Source organism: Lampris incognitus, chromosome 1 (assembly GCF_029633865.1).
Source record: "Lampris incognitus isolate fLamInc1 chromosome 1, fLamInc1.hap2, whole genome shotgun sequence".
NCBI classification, from domain to species: Eukaryota; Metazoa; Chordata; class Actinopteri; order Lampriformes; family Lampridae; genus Lampris; species Lampris incognitus.
In genome coordinates, this window is record NC_079211.1 from 121,741,448 (window position 1) to 121,766,628 (window position 25,181).

The 25,181-nt window shown below is 42.9% G+C and overlaps 1 protein-coding gene across 1 annotated transcript; it reads left to right on the forward strand.

Moving 5' to 3' along the window:
• Window positions 1-14,772: 14,772 nt before the first annotated feature.
• On the forward strand, window positions 14,773-24,474 carry rfk (riboflavin kinase). The gene is made up of 4 exons (XM_056290592.1): window positions 14,773-15,267; window positions 17,592-17,743; window positions 18,153-18,255; window positions 18,662-24,474. The coding sequence occupies exons 1-4, from the start codon at window positions 15,186-15,188 to the stop codon at window positions 18,841-18,843; spliced, it is 519 nt and encodes a 172-aa protein (XP_056146567.1). The 5' UTR covers window positions 14,773-15,185; the 3' UTR covers window positions 18,844-24,474.
• Window positions 24,475-25,181: the final 707 nt, after the last annotated feature.

Below are 25,181 nucleotides of genomic sequence, written 5' to 3' on the forward strand. Positions count from 1 at the left end.
GGGGTGTAGCTAAAACATTTTTTTTTAAATTGGCAACAGAGTGGCTTATTTTTACTTAAAAAAAAAATACGGCAGTGGTGAAGATTGCTGGTGACGTCCGTTGGTGTTGAGTCTGAAGCCATCCTGCTGTGGAGGTGGTGACCAGCGAGAGACGACGTGAGGGGCTCTACGAGGTTCTGGTGCTTCCTGTGTCACACGACTCAGCCGTACCAGCGCAGAGGACTCCAGCGCTAACTTCAGCTACAAAGACCAAGATTCAGCAAGGCTCCAAGTTAAAGACTGTCCTTGTAGTATCCTTGAACCAGGTTTTGAACTAAATATCCTCATTTATACTGGACTGAGTAAAGATTAATATATCATTACGTCTAGTGATTCTGTTGATGAAGGGAGTTCACGTAATGATAATGGCCACACCTCAGGTGGCATAATGGGTATAGGTGAAGGTGCTACAAAAGAAATGCAGACCACCATGCAAGAGCTCGCCAGACTGCGAGATGAGCTCACCAGGTTAAATGGTGAAGCAAGGGCTCAGAGAGCAAGTGATAACAGTGCACCCACACGTTCATACATCTACTTTCCAAGAGAACGCCAGATCCAAGCATTTAGTGGGGAGTGTGGTACAGACAGGAGATCTGTCGAAGAGTTTATTGAAGAGGTTGAAAGGGTTTTAAGATACAGAGAGCAAACAACAGAAGAACAATGTGACTATATACTATCTCTATTGCGTGGCCCTGCATTGGAAGAGGTGCGACTATGCATGAGGGGTCAGTCAGTGGGGCCCAGTGATTTATACTCTTACCTGAGCAATGCATTTGGGGAAAAGCGCAGTTCCACACAGCTTTTGCAGACCTTTTACAACCGTAACCAAACTGATGGAGAAGACCTCCGTGACTACTCCCATGCACTATCCCAGATTTTGAGCTCTGTAGTGAAACAGTCCACAGATGTAATACCTAATGAGAAAACTGTGCTCAGAGACCGGTTTATTGAGGGTTTAAGAGAAGCAGCACTCAGGCGTGAACTCAGGAAAATGGTTAGGGACAAACCAGAGAGCAGTCTTCTAGATGTGAGGAACGAGGCCCTCCTGTGGGAGATGGAGGACAGCAGGTCTCATCGTCCCAGGGTCATAAAGAGCAACCAAGTTACATCAGAGGTTCCAGAAACCCAGTGCACTATTATTAAAACAAACAATGACCAAGGTACTGCATTAAATGATGTTCGGAGAGCAGTAGCCCATCAGGAAAAACAGCTAGCAGAGTTAGGCAAAACACTTGCTGACCTAGCCTTTGCTGTAGGTGAACTGAGTAAGCGCAGCACTCAACAGACACTCCTAGAGCCCAAGCCACGACCTAGACCCCAGCCAAAGTTCACACCAGATGGTCAGCCTATCTGTTTCAAGTGTAGAGGCATAGGTCACATTGCAAGAAAATGCTCACAGGCCAGAGGGGGTCAAGGGGACGCAACACCTAGTTCTTATGTAGTGCAGGAAAACTCGCACCCTCAGTTGTCATGAGCCACACAACTCGAGGGGAGGAAGCTGGCTCACCAAAAGAGACTCCAGACAGAAGCAGGATCGTAGAGCGTGCAGTCGGAGAATGTAAAACTGTTGAGGTGAAACTACGAGGTGTTACAGTGTCCTGCTTACTTGACACTGGTAGCCAGGTCAGTACAATTTCTGAGAGTTTTTTCAGGGAACACCTGTCAGTGAAAGGTGAAGACATTCACCCGGCATTTGAGTGGTTAAAGATCACTGCAGCTAATGGATTAGACATACCCTATATGGGCTATGTGGAGCTTGATGTAGAAGCCATGGGTCTGACTATCCCAGAGCGAGGTTTTCTGATAGTTAAAGATTCTGAACACTCTTCCTCTGTTCCAGGTCTAATAGGGATGAACATTGTCAAAAAATGCAGAGAGCTAGTACACACTGAGTTTGACACCACGCTGCAGGAGAGGTTTGACTCAAACTGGAGAGAGGCTTTTAATCATCTTCATGCAGTACATGCAACAGACAGACTCTCTTTCGCTGGTAAGGATGTAGTCCATATACCTGCTTCATCTGCTGCTACAGTGATGGCCAGGGGACTCAGGACCGTGAGTGAGGATGGTTCTTTTTTGTTGCTGGAGTCTGTGGGTGTCCCCGTTCCTGGAGGTTTGGTTGTTGTGCCTACTTTGGTTTCATCGGGCAATCACATTTTTCCAGTCCGAGTCATGAACATGTCTGATGAAGATATCTGGCTAGGGCCACGGACTAGGCTAGGGGTTTTGACTCAGGTAGACTGTGTGAAAAGTGATGAGCTTTGTGAGGTACAGTTCCAGAGAATCTCAGCAGACACTGAACAAGTGAGTATCAGTGAACACCCCGAAACACCGACAGATGTGCAGGAAATTCTCGGCAAGCTCAATTTTTGTGGTAGCCCAAAACAGCAAGCACAGCTGACTTTGTTACTGGAGAAGTACTCTTTTGTGTTTGCAACAGAAGATGAAGATCTAGGCCACACTGACAAAGTACAACATGAGATCCATCTGACAGATGACATACCTGTAACACAGCCATACAGACGAATCCCACCCACACAGTACAGTGAAGTCAGGGAACATATTGGCAAGCTGCTTAAAAAAGGGGTCATTCAAGAAAGCTCTAGTGCTTATGCTTCGCCCATAGTACTAGTGAGAAAGGCAGATGGTAGTCTGAGGCTATGTGTCGATTACAGGAAACTCAACTCAAAGACAAGACGTGATGCATTCCCGCTCCCGAGAATTGATGAGAGTTTTGATGCGCTGAGAGGGGCAAAGTTCTTTTCGACCATAGATCTGGCGAGCGGATACCACCAGGTAGCTATGCATGAGAGAGATCGGACTAAGACTGCATTTACTACACCGTTTGGTATGTATGAGTACGTGAGAATGCCTTTTGGTGTTTGTAACGGTCCAGCTACATTTCAGAGACTTATGCAAGTTACTATGAATGATCCCATTTTTCAGATACTCCTGGTCTACCTAGATGACATCTTGGTTTTTTCAGAGACATTTGAGCAGCATTTGGAGAGACTTGAGACTGTGTTTAAGAGACTGGCAGAGACGAGCCTTAAGGTGAAGTTGCAGAAGTGTGCTTTTCTACAACAGTCAGTAAAGTTTTTGGGACATCAGGTGTCAGCAGAAGGTATAGGAACTGACCCCTCCAAGGTCTCTGCTGTTAAGAACTGGAAGGTCCCAACCACTGCCAAAGAGCTGCAGTCGTTCTTGGGTTTCTGTAGTTACTACAGGAGATTCATTCGAGGCTTCGCACAGATTGCCGGGCCACTGCATGACCTAGTCAACAAATGTTCAGGTGTGAAAAAAACAGGGAAAGTAGGTCACCAGTTTTGTAATATGTGGACACCAGAGTGTGACTCTTCCTTTGAGCAGTTAAAGGAAAAACTTACCTCTGCTCCCATTTTGGGTTTTGCCGACTTCACACAACCATTTGTAGTTGAGACAGATGCTAGTCAGCATGGATTAGGCGCTGTATTGTGTCAGCAGCAAGGTGACACCAGACGTGTCCTAGCATATGCTAGCCGCAGACTACGCCAGGCTGAGAAGAATGACCGAAATTATAGTAGCATGAAGTTGGAGTTGCTTGCCTTAAAATGGGCAGTTGCTGAAAAATTCAGGGGTTACTTGCTTGGTTCAAAGTTTGTTGTCCTGACTGATAACAATCCCCTCTGCCACCTCAAGACAGCCAAGTTAGGTGCTATAGAGCAGAGGTGGGTAGCGCAACTGTCTGTTTTTGATTTCGAGGTTAAGTACCGTCCTGGTTGCAGTAATGCCGCCGCAGATGCTCTCTCTAGGCAGGAGTTTGCAGGGGAGCCTGAAACAGACCCTGACTCGGATTTTGACGACTGTATCACTGTGTGTAACCTGATTGAGCAAGGAACAGTTCTGGATCCTGGTCTTGTCTCTAGAGGTCTGGAGTGTTACAAAGTGAGACAGATCCGTGCTGGGGAGTCGAGGTCTGGTGAGACAGGTACTAAACAGGGCAACACCCCCACACTGCCAGGTTATACCAGAGAGGAGCTGGTAGGTTTTCAGGCGGTGACCCCACCCTAAAAGAGTTTAGGGCATTTTGGGATCGGGGGAGGAGGCCATGTCCCAGAGAGAGAGCAGCCCTGTCTAGTCAAGTGAAAAGATTGTTGAAACAATGGAGATGCATACAACAACGAGAGGGGTTGTTGTACAGGGTTATCACAGACCCACGTCATGGAGAAGTGTGGCAGTTACTCGTGCCTAGTTGTTTGAGGGACCAAGTTCTAGAAAATGTACATAACAACATGGGACATCAGGGCATAGAGCGCACTGTAAACTTGCTAAGAGGGAGGTGTTTTTGGGTAGGGCTATGCGAGGATGTGGAAAGCTGGGTTAAAAACTGCGAGCGGTGCATTTTGACCAAGATGCCTCAGCCAAAAATCCATGCTCCAGTTCAGGCATTCCTGGCCTCCCGACCTCTAGAAGTGGTGGCTGTTGATTTTACAGTGTTGGAGGCAGCTTCAGATGGCCGTGAAAATGTCCTTGTTGTGACCGATGTGTTTACAAAGTTCACACAAGCGTATGCTACCAAAGACCAGAAGGCTGACACTACAGCTAAAGTTTTGCTCAGGGAGTGGTTCATGAAATATGGGGTCCCAGAGAGACTGCACTCAGACCAAGGTCGAAATTTCGAGAGTGAAATTATAGCAGAGCTGTGCAAACTCTATGGGGTTAAAAAGACACGGACAACTCCCTACAGGCCACAGGGAAACGGTCAGTGTGAAAGATACAATCGCACACTCCATGACTTGTTAAGGACACTCCCACCAGAGAAAAAAAAGCGTTGGCCAGAGCATCTGTCTGAAGTAGTATATGCCTATAATGTCACTCCTCATTCCACCACAGGGTACTCGCCTTATTATTTGCTTTTCGGGGTACAGCCACATCTCCCAGTAGATGCTTTATTAGGGCGTGAGTGTGTGTCAGACAGGAAACAGGATTGGTTGTCTGTTCATCAGGAGAGACTCCGACAGGCACATGAGAGAGCCAGAGAGTACTCAGAGCAGAAGGCAGCTGAGAGGATCTCACTGCAAAATGAGAAGGTGTATTGTCCTCCTGTGGACATTGGTCAGTTGGTTTTCCTACGTCACAGACCCCCAGGTAGACATAAGATTCAGGACACATGGACCTCAACAGTCTACAAGGTAGTTGACATCCAGGGTACCACACACACTGTTGAACCTTTTGAGGGAGGTCCCATTAAAAGAGTTCATAGGTCAGAGTTGCGACCTTGTGCGAAACCAGTTCCCAAACCAAGAACTAGAACTAGGTTACAGACCACTACACAGCCTGTAGCTGAGGATGAGCCTGAGTCACCTGAGGCTAATTTTGTTATTGTTGAGGAAGTCATCCCTCGCCGGCTTGTGCAAGTACCTAACCTGCCTCTTGCAGCAGAAAGTGTTAGTTTGTGTTAGTTGTGTTAGTTGTCGGTAATTTGACAAGATGGTTTGATTTAGACGCTACTGGAGTTGATGTTCGGTGATTTTGGGCGCGAGCCGTCGACCGCTGTTCGCCATTGCAGGCATGACAAGGTAATGTTGGCGTGAATAAAGCGACACCATGCCATTGCATTTGGGATGTAAAGGTTTTATATGCATTTTAATTCTGTTTAAAGGTAACTGACAGAGTGAGAAGTTGCGCGATCTTCAGGAAGTTCCACATGTCTTTGTTAAACCCTGTTTAACGTACATAGTCCACTGCCGTATTTTGCACCGTATTTTGTATTTATTATTTCCCTTTTTAAAATCTTTTCTGTTAAACTTGCCACATCTGTGAACATTTATGAGCTGTTTGCTCGAAAGACACAGGAATGTATGCACTCAGTAAAACGATCTGCATTCGAAGGTTCAAACAATAAAATTAAAGCTACAAGAACCCCGGAAGTAATTGTGTCCTGTGTGGTATCTAATTCCACGGGCTATATATATATATATATATATATATATATATATATATATATATATATATATATATATATATATATGGGTATATATAAATTTAAGTGGAAAATCATTTAACATATTTAACAGATTTACCTCCCGGCTACATACTCCCCTGCAAATATAGTCAACGTCCTCGGTGACTACGAAACATGAACTGACTCAAATACTCCCTGCAAGGCCTTTTCAAAGAGAGCAGCACCCAGGCTTGTCAAAACCTTAGAGACCATGTCTGTGCTGACTGAGACTGCATTACAGGCTGACTTTGGCAGATGAAATGGGTTTGAATGAGATCCAGCCATTTCCCGCTTGCTTTTCCTAATGGCAGGTTTAGGTGCATAGGTTCTACGTCCTGCTCCACCAGCATCCTCTGTTAGTGCGGGCCTGTCCCTGTTTTCAATAATGGGCAAGTCACTGTCGCTAACGTCTGGATGCACATCATTAACACATTCTGTTTCTGTGCCACAATTTCTCATATCTGAATAACCTTCCTCAGGTCCTTCACCGTCACTCTCATCTGTGGGTGCTGTCACAGGTAAACTAACACTTTCTGCTGCAAGAGGCAGGTTAGGTACTTGCACAAGCCGGCGAGGGATGACTTCCTCAACAATAACAAAATCAGCCTCAGGTGACTCAGGCTCATCCTCAGCTACAGGCTGTGTAGTGGTCTGTAACCTAGTTCTAGTTCTTGGTTTGGGAACTGGTTTCGCACAAGGTCGCAACTCTGACCTATGAACTCTTTTAATGGGACCTCCCTCAAAAGGTTCAACAGTGTGTGTGGTACCCTGGATGTCAACTACCTTGTAGACTGTTGAGGTCCATGTGTCCTGAATCTTATGTCTACCTGGGGGTCTGTGACGTAGGAAAACCAACTGACCAATGTCCACAGGAGGACAATACACCTTCTCATTTTGCAGTGAGATCCTCTAAGCTGCCTTCTGCTCTGAGTACTCTCTGGCTCTCTCATGTGCCTGTCGGAGTCTCTCCTGATGAACAGACAACCAATCCTGTTTCCTGTCTGACACACACTCACGCCCTAATAAAGCATCTACTGGGAGATGTGGCTGTACCCCGAAAAGCAAATAATAAGGCGAGTACCCTGTGGTGGAATGAGGAGTGACATTATAGGCATATACTACTTCAGACAGATGCTCTGGCCAACGCTTTTTTTTCTCTGGTGGGAGTGTCCTTAACAAGTCATGGAGTGTGCGATTGTATCTTTCACACTGACCGTTTCCCTGTGGCCTGTAGGGAGTTGTCCGTGTCTTTTTAACCCCATAGAGTTTGCACAGCTCTGCTATAATTTCACTCTCGAAATTTCGACCTTGGTCTGAGTGCAGTCTCTCTGGGACCCCATATTTCATGAACCACTCCCTGAGCAAAACTTTAGCTGTAGTGTCAGCCTTCTGGTCTTTGGTAGCATACGCTTGTGTGAACTTTGTAAACACATCGGTCACAACAAGGACATTTTCACGGCCATCTGAAGCTGCCTCCAACACTGTAAAATCAACAGCCACCACTTCTAGAGGTCGGGAGGCCAGGAATGCCTGAACTGGAGCATGGATTTTTGGCTGAGGCATCTTGGTCAAAATGCACCGCTCGCAGTTTTTAACCCAGCTTTCCACATCCTCGCATAGCCCTACCCAAAAACACCTCCCTCTTAGCAAGTTTACAGTGCGCTCTATGCCCTGATGTCCCATGTTGTTATGTACATTTTCTAGAACTTGGTCCCTCAAACAACTAGGCACGAGTAGCTGCCACACTTCTCCATGACGTGGGTCTGTGATAACCCTGTACAACAACCCCTCTCGTTGTTGTATGCATCTCCATTGTTTCAACAATCTTTTCACTTGACTAGACAGGGCTGCTCTCTCTCTGGGACATGGCCTCCTCCCCCGATCCCAAAATGCCCTAAACTCTTTTAGGGTGGGGTCACCGGCCTGAAAACCTACCAGCTCCTCTCTGGTATAACCTGGCAGTGTGGGGGTGTTGCCCTGTTTAGTACCTGTCTCACCAGACCTCGACTCCCCAGCACGGATCTGTCTCACTTTGTAACACTCCAGACCTCTAGAGACAAGACCAGGATCCAGAACTGTTCCTCGCTCAATCAGGTTACACACAGTGATACAGTCGTCAAAATCCGAGTCAGGGTCTGTTTCAGGCTCCCCTGCAAACTCCTGCCTAGAGAGAGCATCTGCGGCGGCATTACTGCAACCAGGACGGTACTTAACCTCGAAATCAAAAACAGACAGTTGCGCTACCCACCTCTGCTCTATAGCACCTAACTTGGCTGTCTTGAGGTGGCAGAGGGGATTGTTATCAGTCAGGACAACAAACTTTGAACCAAGCAAGTAACCCCTGAATTTTTCAGCAACTGCCCATTTTAAGGCAAGCAACTCCAACTTCATGCTACTATAATTTCGGTCATTCTTCTCAGCCTGGCGTAGTCTGCGGCTAGCATATGCTAGGACACGTCTGGTGTCACCTTGCTGCTGACACAATACAGCGCCTAATCCATGCTGACTAGCATCTGTCTCAACTACAAATGGTTGTGTGAAGTCGGCAAAACCCAAAATGGGAGCAGAGGTAAGTTTTTCCTTTAACTGCTCAAAGGAAGAGTCACACTCTGGTGTCCACATATTACAAAACTGGTGACCTACTTTCCCTGTTTTTTTCACACCTGAACATTTGTTGACTAGGTCATGCAGTGGCCCGGCAATCTGTGAGAAGCCTCGAATGAATCTCCTGTAGTAACTACAGAAACCCAAGAACGACTGCAGCTCTTTGGCAGTGGTTGGGACCTTCCAGTTCTTAACAGCAGAGACCTTGGAGGGGTCAGTTCCTATACCTTCTGCTGACACCTGATGTCCCAAAAACTTTACTGACTGTTGTAGAAAAGCACACTTCTGCAACTTCACCTTAAGGCTCGTCTCTGCCAGTCTCTTAAACACAGTCTCAAGTCTCTCCAAATGCTGCTCAAATGTCTCTGAAAAAACCAAGATGTCATCTAGGTAGACCAGGAGTATCTGAAAAATGAGATCATTCATAGTAACTTGCATAAGTCTCTGAAATGTAGCTGGACCGTTACAAACACCAAAAGGCATTCTCACGTACTCATACATACCAAACGGTGTAGTAAATGCAGTCTTAGTCCGATCTCTCTCATGCATAGCTACCTGGTGGTATCCGCTCGCCAGATCTATGGTCGAAAAGAACTTTGCCCCTCTCAGCGCATCAAAACTCTCATCAATTCTCGGGAGCGGGAATGCATCACGTCTTGTCTTTGAGTTGAGTTTCCTGTAATCGACACATAGCCTCAGACTACCATCTGCCTTTCTCACTAGTACTATGGGCGAAGCATAAGCACTAGAGCTTTCTTGAATGACCCCTTTTTTAAGCAGCTTGCCAATATGTTCCCTGACTTCACTGTACTGTGTGGGTGGGATTCGTCTGTATGGCTGTGTTACAGGTATGTCATCTGTCAGATGGATCTCGTGTTGTACTTTGTCAGTGTGGCCTAGATCTTCATCTTCTGTTGCAAACACAAAAGAGTACTTCTCCAGTAACAAAGTCAGCTGTGCTTGCTGTTTTGGGCTACCACAAAAATTGAGCTTGCCGAGAATTTCCTGCACATCTGTCGGTGTTTCGGGGTGTTCACTGATACTCACTTGTTCAGTGTCTGCTGAGATTCTCTGGAACTGTACCTCACAAAGCTCATCACTTTTCACACAGTCTACCTGAGTCAAAACCCCTAGCCTAGTCCGTGGCCCTAGCCAGATATCTTCATCAGACATGTTCATGACTCGGACTGGAAAAATGTGATTGCCCGATGAAACCAAAGTAGGCACAACAACCAAACCTCCAGGAACGGGGACACCCACAGACTCCAGCAACAAAAAAGAACCATCCTCACTCACGGTCCTGAGTCCCCTGGCCATCACTGTAGCAGCAGATGAAGCAGGTATATGGACTACATCCTTACCAGCGAAAGAGAGTCTGTCTGTTGCATGTACTGCATGAAGATGATTAAAAGCCTCTCTCCAGTTTGAGTCAAACCTCTCCTGCAGCGTGGTGTCAAACTCAGTGTGTACTAGCTCTCTGCATTTTTTGACAATGTTCATCCCTATTAGACCTGGAACAGAGGAAGAGCGTTCAGAATCTTTAACTATCAGAAAACCTCGCTCTGGGATAGTCAGACCCATGGCTTCTACATCAAGCTCCACATAGCCCATATAGGGTATGTCTAATCCATTAGCTGCAGTGATCTTTAACCACTCAAATGCCGGGTGAATGTCTTCACCTTTCACTGACAGGTGTTCCCTGAAAAAACTCTCAGAAATTGTACTGACCTGGCTACCAGTGTCAAGTAAGCAGGACACTGTAACACCTCGTAGTTTCACCTCAACAGTTTTACATTCTCTGACTGCACGCTCTAAGATCCTGCTTCTGTCTGGAGTCTCTTTTGGTGAGCCAGCTTCCTCCCCTCGAGTTGTGTGGCTCATGACAACTGAGGGTGCGAGTTTTCCTGCACTACATAAGAACTAGGTGTTGCGTCCCCTTGACCCCCTCTGGCCTGTGAGCATTTTCTTGCAATGTGACCTATGCCTCTACACTTGAAACAGATAGGCTGACCATCTGGTGTGAACTTTGGCTGGGGTCTAGGTCGTGGCTTGGGCTCTAGGAATGTCTGCTGAGTGCTGCGCTTACTCAGTTCACCTACAGCAAAGGCTAGATCAGCGAGTGTTTTGCCTAACTCTGCTAGCTGTTTTTCTTGATGGGCTACTGCTCTCCGAACATCATTTAATGCAATACCTTGGTCATTGTTTGTTTTAATAATAGAGCACTGGGTTTCCGGAACCTCTGATGTAACTTGGTTGCTCTTTATGACCCTGGGACGATGAGACCTGCTGTCCTCCATCTCCCACAGGAGGGCCTCGTTCCTCACATCTAGAAGACTGCTCTCTGGTTTGTCCCTAACCATTTTCCTGAGTTCACGCCTGAGTGCTGCTTCTCTTAAACCCTCAATAAACCGGTCTCTGAGCACAGTTTTCTCATTAGGTATTACATCTGTGGACTGTTTCACTACAGAGCTCAAAACCTGGGATAGTGCATGGGAGTAGTCACGGAGGTCTTCTCCATCAGTTTGGTTACGGTTGTAAAAGGTCGGCAAAAGCTGTGTGGAACTGCGCTTTTCCCCAAATGCATTGCTCAGGTAAGAGTATAAATCACTGGGCCCCACTGACTGACCCCTCATGCATAGTCGCACCTCTTCCAATGCAGGGCCACGCAATAGAGATAGTATATAGTCACATTGTTCTTCTGTTGTTTGCTCTCTGTATCTTAAAACCCTTTCAACCTCTTCAATAAACTCTTCGACAGATCTCCTGTCTGTACCACACTCCCCACTAAATGCTTGGATCTGGCGTTCTCTTGGAAAGTAGATGTATGAACGTGTGGGTGCACTGTTATCACTTGCTCTCTGAGCCCTTGCTTCACCATTTAACCTGGTGAGCTCATCTCGCAGTCTGGCAAGCTCTTGCATGGTGGTCTGCATTTCTTTTGTAGCACCTTCACCTATACCCATTATGCCACCTGAGGTGTGGCCATTATCATTACGTGAACTCCCTTCATCACCAGAATCACTAGACATAATGATATATTAATCTTTACTCAGTCCAGTATAAATGAGGATATTTAGTTCAAAACCTGGTTCAAGGATACTACAAGGACAGTCTTTAACTTGGAGCCTTGCTGGATCTTGGTCTTTGTAGCTGAAGTTAGCGCTGGAGTCCTCTGCGCTGGTACGGCTGAGTCGTGTGAAACAGGAAGCACCAGAACCTCTTAGATGCCCTCACGTCGTCTCTCGCTGGTCACCACCTCCACAGCAGGATGGCTTCAGACTCAACACCAACGGACGTCACCAGCAATCTTCACCACTGCCGTATTTTTTTTAAGTAAAAATAAGCCACTCTGTTGCCAATTTAAAAAAAAATGTTTTAGCTACACCCCACTCCTGGTACCAAAATTATGTAGCCCGTGGAATTAGATACCACACAGGACACAATTACTTCCGGGGTTCTTGTAGCTTTAATTTTATTGTTTGAACCTTCGAATGCAGATCGTTTTACTGAGTGCATACATTCCTGTGTCTTTCGAGCAAACAGCTCATAAATGTTCACAGATGTGGCAAGTTTAACAGAAAAGATTTTAAAAAGGGAAATAATAAATACAAAATACGGTGCAAAATACGGCAGTGGACTATGTACGTTAAACAGGGTTTAACAAAGACATGTGGAACTTCCTGAAGATCGCGCAACTTCTCACTCTGTCAGTTACCTTTAAACAGAATTAAAATGCATATAAAACCTTTACATCCCAAATGCAATGGCATGGTGTCGCTTTATTCACGCCAACATTACCTTGTCATGCCTGCAATGGCGAACAGCGGTCGACGGCTCGCGCCCAAAATCACCGAACATCAACTCCAGTAGCGTCTAAATCAAACCATCTTGTCAAATTACCGACATACAATATTGTTTGGAATAATGTTACAGGTATATTTCACAAGATATTTACCCTTACTTACTACGGAGTCAGAGCCTCGTCACACCGCAATCTTCAGGCGCTCCACACAAGAAAAAAAGAAAGAATACCCAAGATGCACTTGGATAACTTGCACGGAGTTACAATAAAAGTCCGCCACTACCACTTACTGGTCAAAACATGCAATGACAACCAAAACTATAAAAATACACTCACGATCTGCCTCACAATTTAAATACATCAAATGACATTTTACATGGCTTGACAGTGTAACAATTACATATATTAACAGTTAAACTATACTAAATTTAAGTGGAAAATCATTTAACATATTTAACAGATTTACCACCCGGCTACATATATATATGCTGTAAGTAGGTAATATGTATGGCTAATATTCACTAAATCGTTTTGGGTGAGGGGTTAAGAGCTTTTTGGTACAGAGGCAGATTGCTAACGTTAGCTAGCTAGCTAGCTAGCTAGCTTTGCTAGCATCACTTACACTTAGTTTACCTTTCTTTATGCTTCCTTTCGAAGTGCCGATGAAAGTTTGACGTGGTCCCAGCCGTCTCAGTAAGCGTTGCATTGCAGAATTTACGTACTGCTCTGTGTTTTCTTTTGGACGCCGTTTCGCAGATGAACTCTTTGTGGTTTAGGTAGCCAAATTTTATAACAAAAGATTTTGCGACATCGCCCAGAAAGCCACAGCTTGTTTTGGTCTTGACCGGTCTTGAAATAAAATCCCGAGTCCTTTGTCCGAGACTGACACAAGACCGAGTAAAAATGCAGTCGATTCCGAGACGAGACCGAGACCTTTAAAAAATGGTCTCAGATCGATCTCGAGTACTACAACCCTACAGAATAGTATTATTTAACTCATTAAGTATGATACCTTTCATTATGAAATATACAGCTGGTCAGTATGTCATAATGAATATTTAGGAAATTAAATTGAGTTACTACACTACTGTTTTCAGTGGCTGAATTAAATGCATTGGAAGTCCAGTCCTCCTGTGGTTACCACTCATCCTTGCTTTCATCTATTGGGAAGAAACTTAGTGGGGGTATTCAAAATAGTATAACTGAGGTGGTCAGCAAGTTTTGTGGCAAACACAAACTAGGTTACAATTTAAAATGTCTTAAGTTTTATCATAGACTCCTTTGGATTCCTCTGTTGCTCTCCCTGAGGTTTCTTATTTTTTTCTCCCTGTTAAAGGTTTTTTTTAGGGAGGTGTTTCTTATCCGACGCGAGGGTCTAAGGACAGGCTGTTTTGTTGCTGTAAAGTCCCTTGAAGCAAATTTGTAATTTGAGATATTGGGCTGTACAAATAAAATTGGCTTGACTTGACTTTGCAAGTGCATGAAATGCTATGATTTCATCGTCCAGTGGGTATTGTAGCGCTCCTTATTTGTGAATTTGAAAATACCATTGGAGAGATGCTTGTCGTGCAATTATGCAAATTGAAAAAGAAACAAAAAAACAAAAAAACAAAACCTAGTGAACTTTGGTGGTCCAAAGGCAAATTTGTAATCGGGCTTGTTGCTTGTTTTAAAGCGTGAAGTTTACATTTATTTATTTTTTCATGAAGACATTACAAACTCTTAGTATTATTTATTTATTGTAAAATCACGGAGAGTTGAATCAGTTCAACTGGACACAACGTTTATTGGGAGAAACGTTTCATCACTCATTTAAGTGACCTCTTCAGTCTCAACTGACTGCAAGGTATCCCAACCCTTAATGACACTTTATTGCAAAATGTTTGCGGGTTTTTTCTTCATTTTTTTATCAACGTTAATAGAAACTTTCCGAACAATTCCCATTCTGTAGATCAAATCAGAATGACGGAATTCACCTCAAGAAATTATGAACTTCTTTAGTGCTGAGATTAAGGAAAATATCAGATTCTAGTTCATTTGGTGTCTTTTGTGCCGTCGATCGCCATCCATCTGCTGGTATAACGAGATAATGTCAATAAACTCAGTCTCTGCTAGATAAATGACCTTTGCAAGTTGCAAACCATATAAACTTAAATATAAAGAAAAATGCGAAAACTGAACTGATCTGGACACGTTGTTTCCTTTTTCCGTCAAATTCTGCCTATGCATGCCGAAGGACTCACATGTACGTCATCACTTCTTGGCGTTTACACGCACTGACGTCATCACAAGTTACGGAAGCGCTGCCCTGTACACATGCACTTATCATCTGGTCAGCCTAGCTTGAAAAGGGACTATCCGTCAGTTCAGTGTGAGTGCACCGAAGTGACAGAGGGGATACAGTTTTTCTTGTGTAACCGACGCGCTTGCTTTATACAGTGGTTCAGGATCGTGAGACTCCGAACAAGCATTAGTTTGGGTTAGAATAATTATTTTAGCTGGTGAAATTTTGATCGGTTGATGCCGAGGGAAGCAAAACCACAGCCGCTAACCGGCTAGGTGAAGAGGCTACGGCCAAACACAAGGGCGAACTGTACTCTTGACAAATCGAGAAGTCTTGCTAGCTGCATAAGCTAAACAGGTGCTCCTCCACAGAGGTGTTTTGTGTTTCCAAGGTCTGTTCAGTTCTATCGTGCCGTTTGAGGTCATTTGCCGGCGTTTTTCTATCAGAATACATTTGTCATTGCTGACGAAGACATGAAGAGTCTTCCGTACTTTTGCCGAGGAGAGGTCGTACGAGGATTCGGGCGAGGAAGCAAAGAACTGGGCATTCCCACTGGTGAGTGATATAGTCTGCCATAACATTTCTATGGTCTTTTCGCTGATCGATGTAGCTATGTGTAATTTAAATTCGAAACTTGTTACCATGGAATTGTCGCCGATTAGTCAGTCCTGCAACACAGTGTAAGAGTTGCCTAATGTTGAAATTAGCATAACGCGAACGTCACTTAACGTTAGCCAAGCTAGTAGAATTGTAACGTTAACAACACATTAAAGTCGTTTCTGAAGAATTAGCAGAAGCGAAACTCTAAATTTGTGCATAGTCTGGGTGGAAATGGTAGTTTTCTATGACCGCACCTTGGGAAATGCGACTCATCTCTTCACTATCGTGATGTGCTAATAATTCCCGGATTGTTAACGGGGCTGTTTTACGCAACGGAGTGATGTGTCACTTGGTTTAGTAACGCTGATATTTCACACTTTATGTAGTTTGGATATTTGCCAGAGATGTTAAGTTATATCAGAAATGACTGGTGTCGTTGCTTTTCATACTAAGTGAAGGATCGAAAATATTGAACTTGGTATAATTTGTAGCAAACCGCCCTTTGTCACTTTTTTCTTTCTTTGTTAAATTTATTTATATCAGGGACAAAATACATTAACCTCAAACAAAGAGAAAAGATGCTTTGTACCAGATTTAGCTCATAGCTAATTTCCATCTGTAGTTCCGAGGTAAGTGAACAGAAACAAAAAAAAAAAGCAAAACCTATCATCTCCACCACAAATGGACCAACAACCTATTCACGTTTCACATCCACGCAGGGGTACACACACACACACACACACACACACACACACACACACACACACACACACACACACGTTATAGAAATATACTCAAAGCAGAATACAAATTTCAAAATATTATATGCATCTATCCAAAAGGTTATAAAAACGGCATCAAAATGTCGAATTTATGTTGACAAGACTGGTTATTTAAAATCAATTTTTTTAATTTCATTGGAGAAAATATGGAAATTTTGCAGATTTCCAGATTAACAGGAGGCTTATTCCATTCTTTAATGGCTTTACAGGAAAAAGCAGATTGTGCAAAGGCAGAAGAGCCTTGTTTAGGGATACTACATTCTTCTCTTGATGCAGACCTTAACGCTCTGCTCATTTGCTCAAAGCTGAACAGAGCTCTTCAACGGTGGATGTGTAGCATTATGAATCTTATACACTAAACGGACATCTGAATACAAAATTGAGTTGTCAAAGCTCAACATTTTATATTTATCAAGTATATCACAATGATGAAACTGTCATGATTTCCTTTCCAGGACTTTCAGGGCTTGTTTATGAAGTGACCTAACTGGTTTTAAGGCGGTCTTGTTTGCCCAGGACCAACATTATATGCAGTGATTAAAATAAGAAGCATTGCATTCAGATATGTATTTGAATCCCTCTTAAGACATATTCATATATGTCTTAGAGGCTACAACTGTTAATGAATTCCTAATATGTCTAAAGTTACTTATGTTATATTTCAATACTTGGCACATCTTTTGAATATGCCCTAAGTATTTCAATCCATCAACATTTTTTATCTTTTGTCCATCTACATAAATATACTTAGCACAAAAAGTAAGGAAATTTGTGTTTGGTAGATTATTTCTTTGTTGTAACAATGCTTCTTGGCAATATATCTTATACCGTTGGAAAGCCTGTTTATTTCCCTTTTAAATGGTGCCACATTTGTAAGGAACATGCATTTGTGGGATGAGCGGCAGAGCTGAGTATGTGGGTTGCGCTCATGAAAAATTTGCCAAATCTTCTCCGCCAATGCCAAACAGCTTATTTTGCTGTTGCTACTGACTCTTGTTTTGAGCTTCTCGTACCCCAGAATAGTCGCAACTGACTATTTTATTAGAATTCATATCCGATATATGTAATTTGAAATATTGATTGATTTGAGGACATAAATGTGTCCTAACAAAGATGTTGTTACTCATTATCGTATCATTGACAACAAGGATGTTGTTGTCAATGATACGTAATGGAGCAACAATACTCACTGCAAACACATTCACGTTTAAGAAGTTAGGGAAGGATTTTCAGAGTGAAACCCTTGATTTAAATAAAAGTAGCTTTCCTCTCTTTTTGCTTTTAGTGACATTGTTGCAGCTCGGTGGCATATGTATTTGTAAACCTGCCGTCCAACCAATTTGATCTGGATTCAAGCCCCTCTTTTGGCAAGCACATGCCTTACTGAAGTGTTCTAGACAAGTGGCCTCCAAATGGGTCATATATTAAGATCAAATAAATGAAAACCATCATCCTCAACTGAAAAAAATAATCTTCTTCCTCTCTCCCTACCTACAGCCAACTTCCCAGACTCTGTTGTGGAACATCTTCCAGCAGATATCAGCACAGGGATCTATTATGGCTGGGCCTGTGTGGACAATGGACACATTCACAAAATGGTTATGAGCATTGGTTGGAACCCTTACTACAAAAACACTAAGAAGTCAATGGTCAGTAATGGGACACATTCAGAATCCCTGAGCTGTGGGGGGGATTTTTCAGATTTTCATTTTTACTCTTCAGGAAAAAAAAAACACTTAAATGGGCATACTAACACTTTCACATGCAAGGATAATCTATGACTTTACCCCTCTTTTTGTTCCAATTTTTTAAGGCTTTGTATAAAATAACTTCAGACAAAACTGTTTTCTCCTTTATAAATTTAATACTTTTTTTTCCAATGATGATCCTATATGCCCAATTTGACAAATGTGTATCGCTGTCCCTCCTTGGTCAACATTTAGTTTAATTAAAATAAACAAATGAAATGGGGCAACTGACAGCACCCCTTTCTTAAACTCTTGGCCTGGGCACTAAAACAAGATGGAATCCTACATTATTATCCTTTTGAAATTGCAGGAGACCCATGTGATCCACACATTCAAAGAGGACTTCTATGGACAGATCCTCAGTGTTGTTATGGTGGGCTACATCCGTCCAGAGAGGAGCTTCGACTCACTCGGTGAGACTTCCCATATTCTCCCAAACAGAAGTTTCTGCTTTTGTCTAGTTTGCCTTACAGTAGTTTTTCCCAATACAGGCTTTTTTGTCATGGTCCAACTTTGATGAATATGTTCTTTGTTTTCCATCATCTCTCTTCTTTCTGTGCTTCTCCATGCCCTCTCTTTATCTCCACTTTTCTATCCCATCCCTCTTTTTCCTCCCTTTGTATCCCCTGCTTTTTTTTCAATCTATCCCTCCCCCCCCCCCCACTCTCTCTTCCTCTCCCTCCCTTACCCTTTCAAATTTCACCCTCCCTGCTTTGAAACCACCTCTGTCTCCATTTTCCACTTCCATATTTTGACCACACCCACCCACACCACCTGAAATCCTCAATCACACTCTATTTTTCCATCTGTATTGAACAGAAGCCCTAATAGCTGCAATCAACAATGACATCGAGGAGGCCAAGGTGCAGCTGGAGCTCCCGGAGCATCTCAAACTGAGAGAAGACAATTTCTTCACTACAGCCCTCAGTACACCGACAACCACACCCACCACCACCACCACTACCACATCTCCATCAAAAACAATCATGAACGGTCACTGACAGCTGGCTGTTTCTGCTCTGTGCAGGCTCTTTCTTTGTCTCTCGCACTCTCTCTCTTTCTCTATTTCTCTCTATCACACACACACACACACACACACACACACACACACACACACACACACACACACACACACACACACACACACACACACACACACACACACACACACACACACACCAGAACAGCAAAGAAAATACACACATGCCTAAGCATACTCTAAAAACACACACTTTTTTAAATCTTTATTTTGATCTCCCATCTTTTTGCCATAGTCTTGGTTATGAATGGGCAAAACCATGAACCACTATTCTTTGTTTTGTTTTTTGTTTGTTTTGGGTTTTTTTTGTTTTTGTTTTACTTTCTTTTCCAACTGTGTTGCTGCATCTTGTTTTCTTGGCCTGTCAATATGTCCAGTGCGGGCTGAGCTCAGAGTGCCTACCCCTTCATGAGTTCATAGACGATGTCTGGTTTTGTGTAGTAACATCAAAATACCTCATCCAAAAGCTTAATTACATGTGGTGTGGTGGCTTTGGTTAATCTGTTCCAATCATGTGTTTTTTATTTTTACCCAAACTCCCTGACTTAAAAAAAGAAAAAAAAATGAAACTCTTAAAGTTAGGTGTTTGGAATATAAATAGGCATCTTGATACACCCATTGTAAGTCGTGAAGTCTGCTGCACACTTTTAGTACGGTTCAGTTATGTTGGAAAGCACCCAAGTGGACCTTTTAAGGGACAGTAGAGAGCACAGAATTAGAAACTAGTCAGCATCGTTTACTTTGTCTTTTTGAGTGTTAAATGGCAAGGATCGAACATCTGCTGTGTGTTTACCTCTCGCAGTTTTGCCCTCTTGGTCACAACGGTTTCTTCCGTAAGCACTATGTGACCAAGGTCAAATACATCACTTATTCAGGTCCCCTGCTGAGAGTTGCTTTGGCGTTAACTGTTGGGAGAATGTGGTTGATTTGGGCATTATAATTTGTAACCCAAACTGTGAACTCAGAATGCACAGCAAGATGATTTTATGCAAGAATGTGGCTGCAACAATCGTGTGCGTGTGTGTGTGTGTGTGTGTGTGTGTGTGTGTGTGTGTGTGTGTGTGTGTGTGTGACTGTGTTTATGTGCACGCGCATGCGAACACAGAGTCAGGCTGCTGTCGAACTAGAGAAGTGTGTATTGCCACAGTCACTTCCCTGAAACGTTTCCCTTCTTCTTCACTTTTATTATTATTATTGTTTTGTTCCCTTCGCTAAAGGGTGGCTGCATTTAGAGAAATGAATCTGAAATATGCAGCCGTCTCCTCAACAGTGTGATGCTGGTTTATTTTATTTTATTTTTTGGAGTTAAGATCTTTATTGGAAAGCCCTACATCCAACCTTCAGACATCATAGTACATTTTAAATAGTTCAGCAGAGTAACAATAACATCACCGAGCTCTCCGTGGTTGGGAGAGAGCGAGAGAGAATAGATCAGTGGTTTTGGTCCATTACAGGGTCCATACTATTAGAACAAACAACCAAAGTACTTGCGTCATAACCAACAAGCTAAGTCAGCCTTTCATGAAGCAGAGAGTAACTAAGTAATTACCCTTGAGATTTTGTAGCGATGATATTTAATGACATCAGCATGTTGGTCATCTGAATGTGTCAAGTCGACGCACTGTCTCACTCCTTCCTTAAGTTTTAGTGATAAATGGCAAATTGTAGGTGAAACATTTATATGAACTGAGCTTAACCTTTACTGAGCTGGCCTGCTGTGTAGGGGCTGTCATCCCTTTATCAGAGATGGGACACAGATACATGAAAGCAAAGTCCACGGCCTCTGTTTTCACCTTTCCCTTGGTACGTCTAGAAGAAAGTGGTCTTCAAACTGTGATTGGTAGCTTACATTGTCAGGGAGGTGAGGGGGTGATTATGTAGAAACTAATACAGAACAATCTGCATGCATGCATCATGCTCTCAATGGTAATCATGTTTCTGACATGTTTGACTATCTTATGATGTGGCGTATTCTGAGTCTTTTTTATTTTTATTTTTAATGATCGCTTAGAAGATTAGACATGCCCCTTGTGCATGTTGTTAAAAAAATGCAACCCATGAAATTATAAAATTGAATGTATTAATTGTTGTGGCCATAACAGCAGACGAGCGGGGACGAACGGTCGAGGTTGCATCAGCCTCTGCAGATCTTGCTCAGCCTCCGTGTGCACGTGGCGTCTGTTCCACCCGCGCGTCCAATTTTTTGTAGCCCTGTACATATTTTATTTTGAGGCAAGCTTAGTGATTTGCACTTCAGAGTCTACTATTTGTGTGTAAGTCTTTATGTTGTAAAGAGCGTTCGATTGTTTTGTTGAGGGACTCAGATTTTGCATCAGAGGTTACAGACATCCTGTTAATACAGCAGCCATATTAGCCACAGCCTTCCCAGTTCTTATCTGTACAATCTGAGATGGCACCTTGGAGTTCTGGTATGTCTTTTTTTTTTAGGGCTACATTATTATTATTTTTTTAAAATTCTGCTTTAACCTACTTTAGTGATCTTTATCATCCCTGAAGAGAAAAATCAGTTTGCAGCTATTAGAAGTGTTTCCTGGAGAGACGACAGACGGAAACGTCAGTGTCATGTATCACACTCTTCAGATGAGGCCGACAAGGGCATCCAGGTAGTGTAGCAGTCTACTCCGTTGCCTACCAATGTGGGGATCTCTGGTTCGAATCTCCGTGTTGCCTCCGGCTTGGTCGGGCGTCCCTACAGACACAATTGGCCGTGTCTGCGGGTGGGAAGCCGGATTTGGGTATGTGTCCTGGTTGCTGCACTAGCACCTCCTCTGGTCGGTCGGGGTGCCTGTTCGGGAGGGAGGGGGAACTGGGGGGAATAGTGTGATCCTCCCACGCGCTACGTCCCCCTGGTGAAACTCCTCACTGTCAGGTGAAAAGAAGCGGCTAGTGACTCGACATGTATTGGAGGAGGCATGTGGTAGTCTCCCTGGATCAGCAGAGGGGGTGGAGCAGTGACCAGGATGGCTTGGAAGAGTGGGGTAATTGGCTAAGTACAATTGGGGAGGAAAAAAAAAAGAAGATGAGGCCGACAAAGATGAAACGACCGAAACAAGAACTCGTCCCTTTGGTCCGTTCGTGGAGACTTTTCTGCCGTGGTTGTGCATTGACAACTCATCTGAAGCACTTGATGTACAGAAAGAATCTATTTTATTTTTTAAAAACATTTTTGTATTTGCTGGCTGTAATGTCATGCTTTGTCAAAACAATCTTGAAGCTTAATGTCTTTGCGGATGATATTGTGAGACGGGATGATGTCAGGAGTGCTCAAACAGGGTCTGCTTTGGTGTGGTCGGGTTTGGGGACTAGAAACCCAAAGACACCACTTGTAAAAGTGATATGGTATGCCATATCATTCATTCTTTTTTTTCTTTCTTTTATTTGTCTCTACAGTATGATAAGAGGAATTAATGGCATGATTCAACAATGGGCCATTTTGTGTTTGCATTATATATATATATATATATATATATATATATATATATATATATATATATATATATATATATATATATATATAATCCAGCTGATGATTGCTTATGGCATGAAACAGGCTTGTACTGTCTCATAAAGAATTTACCTGACTCACCTTGTACTGTCTCATAAAGAATTTACCTGACTCACTGGATGAGTCAGGTAAATTCTTTATGAGACAGTACAAGCCTGTTTCATGCCATAAACATTCATCAGCTGTCAATACAGCTACTCGGGAAAGGATATATATATATATATATATATATATATATATATAGGAATTATTAACTGATACAATCTAATTTGTTGTAGTTTGCTTTTTGTTACAATCTTTAAGATGAGATTTTCCCCCACATTGACTCAAATGCTTAATATTCAGTTCAAGGTATCTGTTGTTGGTCTTTTATTCCCACCAAACATTTGAGGTGCAACTTCTCCTTTTCATATGATATTCCAGTTGGCACTGTGGTAAAACCTGTACTACTAATCCACAATGCAAAACATCGTCTGGATTCTCTTGATAAAGTTCCAGAGCGTTTACCTCCTGAAACTAATAATCAGCTTCTCTAATTTCTAATTTGTTACTGAATACCTCATAATCCATTAACCTATTTTACTGTAAGTAGAACATGATTCAGAAATAATGTTTGTGTCACAGTTTTGTTTTTTCCATTTGGCACAACAGGCATGGAAATACTGATATTATCTACTGATATTTGTCTAAATTGTAATGTCCTCCTATTAGTGTTGGCCCGTAGCTACTGACATCACTGTTTATTGCTGGTTAAAGCGTTTGAGAAGAGTGATGCTAGGAAAATGTTCAGGTGCCCAGGTGTGGGGTAGTGGTTTAACAACCATCTCTGCAGACATATTTGGCTAACCTGTCCCAGGATTAAATCCTGGCGGGACTCAAAACTTCTTCCCGTCTCAAGAAAACATTGCATTCTTTATCTATTGTAATCTGAGAGACCATTCCTTGGACATGACGTTGGGCTTTGGCGTCTCTGCCATGTCTCGTGTCCCCAGTCGGTCCCGGTCAGTCAGGGTTTTGGGTCATGGTCTGGCTGTGTGAGCACAGCAGCCGTGGGTGTTGTGTACTCTGTTGGTGCCGAATAAACAATGAGTAACCTGTAGATTCCTAGAAATGAACTGAAAAGCGAACGACTGATGTTGTGATATTGTTAATGTCATTTTCGACTGATGATTCATCTGGTCAGAGAATCATCTTTCACGTATCCATTTGCCATTAAAAGCTACTGAAGTATGTGGATGCAGTTTGTTTTTGTCCAGTGTTTGTCCTTTGTATTTGTGAAAGCCGACCTCATGCAGTAACTCTATAGGGGGTGTCGGTGTCCCTGCAAGGATGGGGAAAAATGTCCAAAGCGGTAACCTTGTAAGCACAATATGTTGGAGAGAATTTTATTTTTACATTTAGTTTTAAAGCAAAGATGAATGTTAAGATAAGGGACTGAATATAAGTAAATACATATATTCTAATGTGTTCTTGGTTATGAAGGAAGCTGGACCAGCGGTAGGTGTACCCAGATTAAAGTTCGTGTTTCACAGTACATGAGATAATCTGGACTCGGGTTATAGTCTCAGGGTGAGGGTTTCTGAGGACAAACCTGCTGTGTTGACACACCTATGGTAGATCCTCTGTGGGCTTTTCATGTCAAGTTGTATTTCATGACTTTAATCTGTCAACTATTAACATTTTCATTCGGCGTAATCTTGTAGAGTTATGAAGAAAAAAAGGGTCTTAAACTTGGATTATAGGCTGTACTTGTGCTGTATTCAACACACCTCGGCTGATTGATAGAAACCCAGAATATTTAGAAGCAAAATTGTTTTGGTAACAAATCTTACATATGGTAATAGCAGACTCATTTTATGCAAAAACAGACAATGAATATGCATTAACATTTACAAAGATATTAAGTTTTTAATTTGAGCTGGTTATTCCACTTCATTTTGATCCGCAAGTTCTCCTCAGAATATGAATCCTGAGACGCAGAACATCTGCCCGATGAATAGTATTTGGATGTCAGAGATAATTCCTCAGTGTGTCTATGGATTATTCATTAAAATGAACTGAACTTGGTTTAAAGTGTGATTTTTCTTGCATACTTGCACACTAACATATCAAATACACATTAAGTGCGACAGCTATACTTTGATGAGCCTCTGATTCAGGTTTCCTTTCTCTCAGCTGCCTTTGGTGGCAAACCTGCAGGTTGATGGTCCACAAAACAAATGACTTGGCAAAACCACCGGTCACGGCACAAAAACTCAAATCCTGCTTTATTATTATAGTTGTTCACAGCACATTAAAACCCAATAAAACAGAGCAGAAATTGTTATCGGTTTTGCACTTGTCACTTTCCCACAGGTGAAATGAAGACACTTGATCATCTCAGGAGGTAAAATAGATAGGAGACAGATGAGTGACACTGAAGTCACAACATCAGCCTGAATAAAATGTTCCCAGAAATGTGGTCTGCCGTCCTGGGAGCCTGTTGCCTCCCTGTAATGATGTGAACAGAACCCGGGAAGCATAAAGAGCACAGCAACACAGATATGAGTGTTTCTCAAAACAAGCAGAGAACAACCATTTTTCCATCTTTGTTTAGGCTAGCATGAAATTCCCCAGTGTGTGCGATGAAGGGTCACAGATTAGATATTATTCTCGAGTATTAATATGCACTGCTGCAATAGGCTCCAGCATCCCCGCGACCCTGAGAGCAGTATAAGCGGTTTGGATAATGGATGGATGGATGAATCCTTCAGCATATTTCTTTATTTTTATTT

Bases quoted from the DNA above. Each gene is read 5' to 3' on its own strand.
- rfk (XM_056290592.1), top strand. From the start codon at position 15,186: ATGAAGAGTCTTCCGTACTTTTGCCGAGGAGAGGTCGTACGAGGATTC. The intron at 17,744-18,152 runs GTCAGTAATGGG...TTGAAATTGCAG, and splicing joins AAAACACTAAGAAGTCAATG to GAGACCCATGTGATCCACAC. The intron at 18,256-18,661 runs GTGAGACTTCCC...TGTATTGAACAG, and splicing joins GAGGAGCTTCGACTCACTCG to AAGCCCTAATAGCTGCAATC.